This window comes from Chinchilla lanigera, unplaced genomic scaffold, assembly GCF_000276665.1.
Source record: "Chinchilla lanigera isolate Chin_1 unplaced genomic scaffold, ChiLan1.0 scaffold00004, whole genome shotgun sequence".
NCBI classification, from domain to species: Eukaryota; Metazoa; Chordata; class Mammalia; order Rodentia; family Chinchillidae; genus Chinchilla; species Chinchilla lanigera.
The window spans coordinates 37,125,965-37,137,440 of NW_004955405.1; the positions used below are offsets into that span (position 1 = coordinate 37,125,965).

At 62.3% G+C, this 11,476-nt stretch overlaps 1 protein-coding gene across 1 annotated transcript in view; it reads right to left on the bottom strand.

Moving 5' to 3' along the window:
- Gnptab (N-acetylglucosamine-1-phosphate transferase, alpha and beta subunits) overlaps window positions 1–11,029 on the bottom strand; it is a gene marked incomplete at its 5' end in the record, with an annotated part of 29,092 nt that extends 18,063 nt beyond the window's left edge. Inside the window, 8 exon segments of the mRNA XM_013518708.1 lie at window positions 229–408; window positions 551–712; window positions 4,469–4,603; window positions 5,051–5,115; window positions 8,191–8,396; window positions 8,780–8,821; window positions 9,339–9,458; window positions 10,944–11,029. Of these exon segments, the coding sequence (XP_013374162.1) occupies window positions 229–408; window positions 551–712; window positions 4,469–4,603; window positions 5,051–5,115; window positions 8,191–8,396; window positions 8,780–8,821; window positions 9,339–9,458; window positions 10,944–11,029 (996 nt within the window).
- Between the last annotated feature and the right edge of the window lie 447 nt (window positions 11,030–11,476).

Below are 11,476 nucleotides of genomic sequence, written 5' to 3' on the forward strand. Positions count from 1 at the left end.
GTGGGCAGAGGGAAGACTTCCTGTGAGAGTGGACAGGGGAGGGAGGACTTCCTGTGAGGGTGACTAAGGGAGGGAGGACTTCCTGTGAGCGTGGGCAGGGGAGGGAAAGAGGCGGGAGAGGACGAAGAGCTCTACAGCACGCACACCTGGAGGGGAGCAGGGCCAGGCGAGCGGAACCCCGCGACCAACCCAAGTGGAGGAATAGAGCCAGAAGCGAAGGCCGCGCACCTGGTGTGTGACGATGGTCACGCGAGGGTTGTCCAGGTTCAGCCAGGACGGAATCTGGCCGTTGGTGACGATGAAGATGTTGCGGACCCAGGGCGCGTGCCTCTCGATGGAGCGCAGCGAGTACCTCAGCTCCTCGTTGTCCTCGAAGCGGCTGGCGGACACATCTTCGTCCTGCTTGGACTGAGCAACACCGGAGCCTTAGGCCTCGCCCTCTCCTCCCGTGCTCTGGCTAGACAGGAGCCTGAGGCAGGAGGACTGCCTGGGCTTCCAGCACCCTTGCCTGTGTCCCAAGCGAAGGGCGGCTGCCCGCCCCGCGCCACACCTGGCTGATGGCACCGAGGTCCCAGAGCAGGTAGGCGGGGCTGAGCGTCAGCTCCTTGCCATCGATGGTCATGTTCTTCTTCGTCTGCTTGTTCAGCTCCTGGAAGCCCTTGGGGTTGTTCAGTTGCAGCAGCGCCACGCTGGCCTCGGAGTAGAGCTGCAACTGTCAAGGCAGAGGCGTCACAAACAGAGACCAGCCCTCCGGAGAAGCTGCCCCCCAGGTCCACGCTGGGAGGCTGAGGCAGGAGGTTGCGTACTGTGTTGAGCTGACAGGCACGCGCCACCACACCAAGGGATTCGTCTGTCTTTAACTGCCTTCAAGTCAAACAAAACACATGTGCTGGCCAACAGCAGTAACTTCTGTCCTGGGGTCTGACCTGTCTGCTTGCACCACGGGGCAGCCCGAGGGCTTTCCCGAAACCACCTTTGGGCCAGAGCTGCCGAGAGGGGCAGCGCAACCAGGCACGCCCACCCTGCCTGGCTGCACTCCGACCCGGGCCGAGGCTCCGTGGACAGCGTCCTGCTGTCAGCGACCTTCACCTCCATTCTTTTCCTCCCAGCTTCTCCACGGCCAGGCCTCCACACCCACCCTAGGACCCTCAGCATGATCAGAGATGTGGCGGCCCAGCGCGTGGGTGACCGAACCCACAGCAGGCACAGAGGGGCGGGGCTAGAACCAGAGCCTCGAGACCCAGGCTGAGGGGCTAGAAGCCTGAGAGAAAACCAGGGTTTTGGGAAGAGGCCTTGAAACCTTTCTGTATTCCAAAAGCCAGGCCAAGTGGTGCACACCTGCAATCCCAGCACTCGAAGGCTGAGGCAGGAGGATCTCAGGGAGTTGAGGCCAGCCTGGACTACACAGCAAAACCCTGTCTCAAAAATAAAGAAATAAATATCTCAAAAACAAAATGCCAGGTGTGGTCGCACATGCGGGTCCCAAGCCAGACTTGGCTCCAGAATGGGACCCTGGCACAAACGAAAACAGCAAAACACAGTCAGCCCAAAGAATCAGGGCCTCTCCAGGCACAGCTTTACATGCCTAACAGTGAGGCGCAAGCTGCTTCCCTGCCCCAGAGCGTCCGTGGTCTAGGGCTCCCGCCTTGTCTGCCCCAGACGCTGCGTGTGTCCCTGTGACACCAGGTGCCAGGATGTCACCTGTGGGAAGCCCAAGGCACAGTACCGCGCCGCTGCAGCCCTGCCCTGACACCCGCAGGGCTGGCGTGGACGGCAGCTGCCCGAGGCGGAGCGCGGTCCTTGTGCTGACCTCTGCACCGTATGTCAGCCTCGGTTACACACCACTCCCACGGACGCCAGCCGTCTCCCCTGCTACCCGCTACCCCGCAGCAGTGCGGCCGGTCTGCCCCGTCTCTGGAGCCCTCACAGTCCCCGCTCCTCACCGACCAGGCCCCATGCTGGGCTGCAGCAGCCCTGACCCAACCGGCTTCCCCGCCCGCCCCACCTTCCTCTCCCCCCCCCCGCCCCTCCTGGTCCCCCAGGACAGGACTGTGTCCCCCTCCGGCCCTGGCCCCACGCTCCCCGCTCCTTCAGGGAGCTTGCCCAACCTGGCCTCCCCCAGGCCCCGTCGGGCGCTGCGCGTGCTCTGGCCCCAAGAGCTGCTGCCTCGGTTTCCTGAAAACTCATGCACTTCCCGGCCGTGACCTCTGCCTGAGCCGCTCGTAGGCAGCTGGAGAAGTTCTCGCAGCACTTTGTTTAAAAAAACCTCAGCTGGCATGGTAGCACATGCCTGTCATCCCAGCATCTGGGAGGCTGAGGCAGGAGGATTGCAGTGAATTTAAAACTAGCCAGCCTAGTGAGACCCTGTGTTGAACAAAAATTTTATCTGGAAGTGATCATACCCCAAAATGCTTTTATACTTCAGGAACCCTAGTCACAGTTACACCCTGCACCTGGGACAGGAAGCTCCACTCAGGTAAGCCCAGGGGTAGAGCTGGGGCCACAGCCAGCCCCAGGCAGAGGTGCAGTCGAAGCACCTGCCGCTGCTCCTCCTTCCCAGCCAGCGAGTACTGGTGTCACCAGGACGCCAGCTGGGCGACTCCCAAGTGACATTCAGGCCAGACCAGCCCACCTGCTGGGGGACATGGGGAGCTCTCACCTGTGTGGAGCTGGCTGGGACCCAAGCTGCTGCCCCACGCCATGCCGTGCCTACTGCCCCTAGCACAGGCAGAGTACCAGGCTCAAGACGCCCGGCAAAGCGTGCAACCCGGGGGTGGCACCCGTCGGAGATGATGCTCTTCACCCTGGAGCGGGTGTTCGTCTCAGACACAAGAACACGACGAAAGACGTGGAGAAAACCGAAGAAAAAGAAAAGCCCAGTGCCTTTCACACTACCTCTGCACAGCAACGCAACAATGCATCTTTCTGCCTGCTTTGTCTTCTGAGACAGAGTCCCGCTACGTAGTCCAGGCTGGCCTCAGACTGGCCTCGGCCTCCCTAACGCTGGGGTCGCAGGTGTGCGCCACTATGAGACAGCTGAGCGCGGGGAAGCGTTCTGGGAAGTCGCACGGGGCCGGGCCCTCGAGCAGTGGGTGCAGAGGAGGACAGCGTCAGGACCGTGGCTGGAGGCGCCTCCGCATGCGCTGGCAGGCGGCCCACAGCCCCCCAGGGACGGGGTTGTACTATAGCTGGTGCCACCTGTCCAGTAACGCCGGGCAGACAGCAGTCACCCAGGACCTCCTGCTCCATGCTTCCTAAATGCTCCCTGTCCCTCCGGCCGGCGCTGCCCGAGCGCCTCTCCCGCACTCTCACGATGCCGCCCACAGAGCTCCGCGGAGACAGGGTCTGCAGCGAGCCGCTTCGCGCCCACCCGTCTCTCAGTAATCTCCCTCCTCTTCACCTCCCAGAATTCGTTCTCGGATCCTGGGGACACGAGCTCGGCTGGGGGTGACCTCCAGCAGGTCGGGAGTCATTACTTCCGTGTCACCACCATGCCCGGCTAAGACAGGGCATCTTAAAATCACAAAACAGACGGACAAGAGGTCGGAAGGGGCCGAGTGGGGTTACTTGAAACTGTGGTTCAGGTTGAACTGAACGGACCCAGCACCCCATCTTCAGGTGCCCCCCACTTCCTGCCGGAGGATGGGCGGGGAACTGGGGCGCTAAGCCAGGGTGGGACTCAACGGGTGCTGCTCCCGCGACCAGAGTCAGGAGCTGCACGTTCAGCCAGGACACCGCCGGCGGCGCCCACAGAACAGGACGGCAGGTGCGGCGACACCACGGCCCTGGAGAGCGACTGTTTTGTTTTTTGAGACAGCGTTTCACCTGTAGGTTTTTTGGTTTGTTTTTGGTACCAGGAATCGAACTCAGGACCTTGCACTTGCCAGGCAGGCACTGTGCCGCTGAGCTACATCCCCAGCTGGAGCACCATCCTTGCATGAGCAGAAGCTTCCGCAAAGGCCTGCCGTGCTCCTTGCACCCCGCTCCGCCGCACGCTCAGCCCTCCTCCCCGGCCTCCGTGTCCCCTCCGCGGGTGTCCAATGTGGCCGTCTCACCCGACACGCACTAGAGGCTTGTGTGCCAAACCCAGACGCGGTCCCTCAGGCCGCCAGCCAACGGCATCAGAGTCTTAACATCTTGCCCAAGGGCAAGGAGTGGCCAGGGTGGAAGTGCTGCGCTCCTAGCTAATCAGATGGCTGAGACAGGAAGCTCTCTAAAGCCAGGCTGGGCAACTTAGCAACACCCTGTCTCAAAATAAGAAACAGAAAGGGCTAGGGATATGGCTTGTGACAGAGCCCTTGTCCAGCGCGAGCCGCCCTGGGTGGGCCTGGTGCCCAGGGCCGCCACAAAACACAGCACAGCAAAACAAAGCAAGGGAAGGAGGAAGGGAGGGTCTCTGTGGGCGGGTGTGCAGCTCAGCTCCCCACCACCAGCACCCCCACCCAGCCGGGGCGCCCTCGGCTCTCACCAGTCGGACCCTGGCAGCCAGGCCCTCGGGCAGCTTGGTCCTCAGCTGATTCGTCTCCTTGAAGGTGGGCGGGAAGCCGCTCAGGAAAGCCAGGTCCTGCATCAGCACCAGCCCCGGGACCTCTCTATCGGTGGTCTAGAGGGGGAGAGGCCAGCTCACCCTCCGCTTCCCGACGCCCCCGAGAGAGCTCAGCCCCGCAGAGGGTGACGGCAGGGGGTGCAGGGCAGCCAGGGCCAGACGACGGCCTGAGACGCCCGACCTTGTCATCCACGCGGGGCGCGGCCAAGAATCACAGCCAACAACGAAATTAAAAATAAGAAGCCTTTTGCACGGCTGCCTCAACGTCCCGAGCCGATTCACAGTATTTACAGCACTTTTGTCAAGCTGTGTTCGTCCTCCCGTTCCGCGCCGCTCCGGCTGCCCGGGTTAAAACGACCGTGGAGAGGAGACGCTCCCAATCAGTTCGGGGCACCGAGGCAGCTGCGTTAAGGTGCTGTTAACAACCCTAATCACCCACAATTGTCCGCCACACCTCACAGTCTAGTCCAGCACTGAAACACACTGAAACCCGCCCCGACGTACCAGGTAGCCCCTCCAGACAGTCTGTCTGCCGCTTCCCTTGAGCAGTCCAGCGTGCGCGTCCTCCACTGCAAGACAGAGCAGCACCGTCACGGCGATTCCACAGCAGCACTCTGAGAGCACGGCACGCACAGTGCAGGGCTCGGGAGAAGCCGTCGGAGGAGACGAAGTGACCCGCTCCGCACCAGAGCGTGGCGCAGGGGACCAGGCAGATGACCGCGGCATCCCATTACCACGGCATGTGGCTGTGTTACACGCGGGACCGCCTCCCCACGCTGGATGTGATCACCACACAGTAATAAAAATAAAAAGTAGAGGCAGGCATGGTTGTGCACACCTGTAATCCCAGCACTCAGGAGGCTGAGGCAGGAGGATTATAGCGAGCTGGAAGCCAGCCCGGGCTAAAAAAGTGAGCTCAAGGCCAGCCTGAGCTGCGTAGTGAAACACTATCTCAAAAGGACAAAAAAATTAAAAATTAAAAAATTAAAAGGTGCAACTATTGTGTATTACCAAAGACATCCATGCAGGCAGCAGAAACGTAATCAAGCTTGTGCTGTCCCCAGGGAGGAGCGGCACTAGCAGAACAGCAGAAATCAGATGCAGAGGCGCACACAGGTATAGCAGAAGGGAACTGTGTGAGCAGAGGTGTGGAGAAGGACATTCTTCAGTTCATCTTTCAGTGCATTGCCTCTGCGGGACTTCGGGCCTGACCGAGCCGCAGGACTGTTTGGTTCTGGAGGCCTAGCAAAAGCACTGGTGGAAAGGAAACGACGGCAGCACCGTGCCCCTGTGGAGAGCCGCGGGACAGCGCTAGGCGCCTTGCTGAGATGTGCCTGAAGGAATGATAGCACGATGGCTGACTAAGCCCAGTCTCCTTCCTGCGGTAACTGAGCTGTACTGTCCTCGCCAATCCCGGTAATTACTCCTCTCATTTGCCCTGCTGCTGCTTTCTGTTTATATCCCAATAAAAGGCTAAGGAGGGTGGTAATCCAGGCTTCGGTGCGAGAGGCTGCAGCCCCCGATCCCATAACTGTCTCTCTCGTTTTTCTTTTCACCCGCGGGCACCTCGTTCTCAGGACCTGTCACCCCAGACGGAAACGGACTGACTATACACTGACAGAGAGAAAACCCCCATGCTCCAGGCAGCCTGTCTGGGATCCATGCAGACGTCCCGGGGCGATTCGGAAGCGGGCGGATCGCACCCAGCAGTGGGAGCGGGGCTTCAGGCCCGGGCCGAGGCGCCCAGCACGCCTGGCACGGGCAGTGGGCCAGAGGCAGGAGGGCTCACATGGCGGGGTCGCACCCAAGGGCCTAGGGGGCTGGTGCTGCAAAGCGTGGCGGGGAGGCAGACGTCGGGGAAGGGCTCCGGGCCACCCTGGAGGCAGCTGCGGCGGGACAGGGCTGCAGCTCAGGGACACGGTGCTCGCCGAGTGTGCGAGGTCCTGGGGCTGAGGCCCTGGTGGCAGCGGCAGGGGCGAGACACACACACACACGTCCACACACATGTGCACACTCTCACGCATGCACATATGCTGGGACAGAAGCTCTGAAACAGTTTGAAAAGATGCAGCAGGTGTGGGGAGAGTGAGTTCATTCCGAAACGCAAAGGACTCTCCCGCTGCCCTCTCCGCGGATACTGCGGCCCCGTGTGGGCGACAGCGCACGGCCCCGGCCCGTGTGCGTGTCCTAACGACACTCTCGAGTCACCCACACGTGACAGGCAATCCGGCTGGACGCTTGACAGGGTGCGCTGTGACCCAGCGGCCCTGCCCCAGGCTAGGATCACAGAGCTGTGCCGCTCTGGTCACCTGGGAACAGGCTAACGGGTCCCAAGCTCCTGACCACGTGGAACAGTGCAGTGAGATAAAATCTGCACACAAAGGCAAGGGCTGGAGCTCGTCCCCAGAAACTGCCAACAAGAGCTTAGACCCGAGGAGGAATCCGAGCACAGGACACAAAGTGTTGCAGAGCTAGGGGCCGTAGGTGACAGCACACCCCCTCATCTGTGGCTGAATTTCCACCCACTTTCCTGCTTCTAGACCAAGGACGGTGACATCCCCAACCGGGTGCAGCAGGAGACCCTGCACCCTGCCTCCGAACGTGCAGCCCACACCACCCACTGCCCTGCTCATAGGGCCTGCTCCTGCTATCATTGTCACCCAACCCTCTGGGAACCTATGCCACATCATGGCACTCTTGAACTGAAGCTCTACCCTCTGCCAACCGCCTGCCCCTTCCTGCCCCAGGGCCTTTGCACTTCCTGCACCTTCCCATCTCAAGCCCCACCTGTCACTACCTTCCTATTCCCCCACCGAGCTTTTCTAGTCTACAAAACACACACACACACACACACACACACACACACACACGGGCGCACTCATTAATGCACGGGTTTGCCTTGTGGAGCCTCTACAAGGGTGAGGCATCTTCAGCACTTCGGACAGCACCGCCAATGCAGGGACTGGGCCCGGATAGGGATTGGAACAGAAGGTGCACTACCGGTGGGCTCTGCAGTGCCGACCACGAACCCAGCCCCGAGCACGCCAGGCAAGCGCTCCGCCACCGGGCCGCACACACAGTCCTGGGCACAGAACGATCGGATCCCGCTGTCACCAACCGCTCAACGCAGGTCAGCCGGAGCGGCCTCGGGTGCAGACGGCTCTGCCCACGGCCCCCTCGCCACAGGAGGACAGCAGGTGCCTCGCCTGGGGCCCATGGCCGAGCCCGAGCGTCCCCCGCTGCCCAGCCAGGCCGGGGTGCCAGCGCCCTGGCTCTGGGGGATGCAAACCTCAGTCCCCAACAGCTGGACACAGGCCTTACCACCCCGCTGGGCTGTGAGCCGGACAACATGAGAACAGCCCTGGTACGGAGCTGAGCACAGGAAACGCGCCGGGATCACTGGCCACAGGATGGCAGGGATCCCACGGCTGCCAGGCCACGGAGGGAGCGCATGCGTGCAGAGGGAGAAGCCACGCAGACCCGCGCTGAGCCTAGGGACGCACACAGGCAGCGCAGCGACAGCCCTTGCACTTCCCGCCGGGGCTTTTAGTATGTGAGACGTTTCTTTAACACCGAACGCTTTCTGTCCACTCAGAATCCTGACGTCGGCGACAGCGTGGTTTCCACGTCCACACAGCACTTACCGTCCCGCGTGCTGTCAAAGACCACCACGGAGACGTTGGTGGAGGGGTTCTTGGGCTTGGCCACGTGGAAGAGGTCGCTGGCTGTGCGGAAGGCGGGGTGCAGGCCTGGCAGGTCCTTCAGGGAGCTGTTGGCTGGCAGCGCGGGGTCCAGGACCAGCATGGGCACCTTGACGCAGTGCGTGAGCAGACACTCGAGCGGCTTCTCGCTGGGGGACACGGCGTGTGACGCAGGTGCAGGGTGTCCCCAAACACTAGGACCCACCACCCAGCCTCACTTGTACAACCTGACCTGGACCGTGTTTTTCTGTAGCCCGTTGTTAAATCACGGTATCTCAGTCTACAAACACCTTATCTAAAATGTGTGAACATTCAGGAGCCAGGTGAGGTGATGGCATCTGCGCTCCCCCCTCGGGAGGCTGAGGCAGGAGGGTCGCCACAGATTCAAGGCTGCCCAGGCTATGTAGTGAGCTCAAAGCCGGCGGAGAGGGCTGCACACAAGCAGGAACACAGAACCCCGCGTGCCCGGGGACAGTGGTGCCGGCTGCGCCTCAGCCTTCACCTCCTGCGCTGGAGTGAGCTCAAGCCTTACCTCTTCTTCGTGGGTGCCGTCATGTTCTTCCCCAGGATTTCTCTGCGGAGAGATGAGCAGAGCGCATTAACACGCAGGCCAGTGCGGGCCACGGCGTGAACGGGGCTCAAGCTGACGATGGTCCTGGTCCCCACCGGAACACGTACGCGGGCCTGCGCCACTGCGTGAGTGCCGGTCATACACGCAAGGCCAGTGTGACCGCAAGGGTCCCAAAGCTATCGCCGCGCCCTGGGAAGGCCCAGGCCCCCACACAGTCTGCTGCGGGATGAGGTGCCGGGACCCAGGCTGGGGTGTCCAATGAACAAGACGCAAAGGGCTGGGGCTCTCTGCCAAAGCTCCTGAGGAGTCAGAGGCCGGAGGAGACCATAAAGACTGGCGCCAAGAAAAATCATTTCAAAAATGAAAACAGCCGGGTGTGCTAGTGTATGCCTATAATCCCAGCATTCAGGAGGCTGAGGCAGGAGGATCTCCTCGAGTTTGAGCCAGTCTGGGCTCCACAATGAGGTTGAGGGCCTCAACTACAGAACAAGACTCTGTCATGAAATGAAGTCTGCTTTACCTCATGGCCTTCTGCTCCTCCTCCATCTGCTCCCGGACCTGCTGTAGCTCCTTGAGCAGCTCAAGGTCCGTGCCATTCACCCAGGTGTACACCACATCGATGGGCACCGGCAGGCAGAGCCTAGGGCAGCGACGGCGAGCCCGTTAGCGCTCTCAAGGACACAAGCGGCCGCTGCGGCTGGCGCTCGGGCACCGCGATGACCGTGTTCTTACAGCGCGTGTGGAGTGGAGTGTGGAGGGGCGCAAGTGGGAGGGGGTCGGGAGCGGGAGCGGGAGGGGACTCCGCAGCGTCACCCGCGCCGGGGTGGGGCGGCGCACGTCAGGGCCCCACGCCTGAGTGAACGCGGAAGCCAAGTGCAAGCTCTGCAGCTCCGGCTGGGCCCGGCAGGCCAAGGCCTCCGGGAGCCGACGCCCCTGTGCACCCCGTGTGGCCTGGGCACCGCCTGCCCTTCACCCCGACACGATGGGGCGGCAAGCGCGGTCAGAGACGCTGCATCAAGCGACAGACAAAACAGGAGAGGGTGCGCTTTGTCCTTTGTCGTCTGAGCAACAAGAACCTGAATCAGAAACTCACAGACAGCAGCCCCTAGCGGGGCGTGGGGGGGGCGCACACCCGGAACCCCTGCCAGGCTGAGGCAGGGGGACAGGAGGACTGCCAGCTCCAGCCCGGCATGGGCAATTTAGGGACTAGGAGGACTGCGTCTCAAAACACAACAGGGCTGGGCATGGTGCGCCGCCTGTCAGGAGTCCAGGGGCGGCCTGGACCGCAGAGCAAGGCCTCGTCTGCAAAAACCGGAAACAAGGAAGTACACAAATCGTTACCAAGGGCCGGGGCCGGGGCCGGGGCTCAGGGAGAAGGCCGCCCCGCCATGCCGCACTGGGATACAGCGCAGCAAGCGCAGCGTCCCGCGCGGGAGGGCCGCCTCGGGTTCTCACACTCGCGCGCGGCCGAGTGAGCGGTCTCGCACGCACGGCGCCCTCCGCGCACCAGCGCCTCCCTCTACAAACCGCGCGGTTCGCAGGCAGAACCGCCGGCAGAATTTCGTTTTCATCTGCAGTCTCTGCGTGGGGTGACAAAGAGACCGCGGCCGTCTCCCCGCACCAACACAAGCCAGGCCCTGTTCCCTGAAATCCAGGGACAGATGAGTTCGCGCACCGAGGCGCCACTGCACTGCCCCGGTACGGGGTCAGCGGCCACTCGGGGGAAGGAGGGGTGGGGCGGAGGCTCGCTTTCTCCGCAGGGGAAGAAGAGGGGGAACCGGCGGCGCTCCACGGCCCGGCTGCACAGGACCGGGCAGGATGGACGGAGCTGAGACCCAGCAGCCACCCCAGGGCCGCCTGCCCGGGAGACCTAGGCCACCAGAGGCCGCGGGTGCCAGCGCTGCCATCAGCCGGCCAGGTCACCTCCGACTGCGGCAGCCGCCTACAGGGGACGTGAGCCCCGCACCCCACACCGGCTACACAGCAGGCCCTGCACCCGCAGCGCTGACCCAGGGCTGCAGTCCTTGGAAGCAGCATCTGCCCACAGGGTGGGGTCCCCAGCAAGGGTCCTGCGGACAGGCCGCTCACTGTCAGGGTAGACGCGGACGCCCCACGCAGACCTCACCGGCGCTGGAAGGACTTCCCCGCCACATTGTCCCTGTAGGAGTCGAACAGGACGTGGTACTGGTCCCGGCTCCACTCCAGCACCACCTGGAACGGAGGAGGAAAGAAGAACCAAGAGTGTAACTTTCACCGTAATCTAAGAACTGATGAAGGAGCCGGGCGTGGTGACGCAGGCCCGTCATCCCAACACCAGGGAGGCTGAGGCAAGAGGATCTCTGGGCTGGAGGCCAGCTGGAAACTTCGCTGAGTTCAAGGCCAGAATGGACCACACAGGGAGACCATGCCTCAAACACACACGTGAATAAATAAATAAATAAATAAATAGGCCCAGCAGGTGGCTGAAGGCGGAGACCGAGCAACTGCGGAGGGCGCAGTCCACGCCTGGGAGAAACGCCAGGAAAGGAGGCCGTGCACGGCCCTCAAGGGGACACCCAAGGCTGTGCAGCACGACGCCCCGGGGAGTGGAAAGGCCAGTCCTGGGGCCCTCTTGGGGCAGCCTGGCTCATAGAGGCACCCCAGATCTCGAAGCCACCC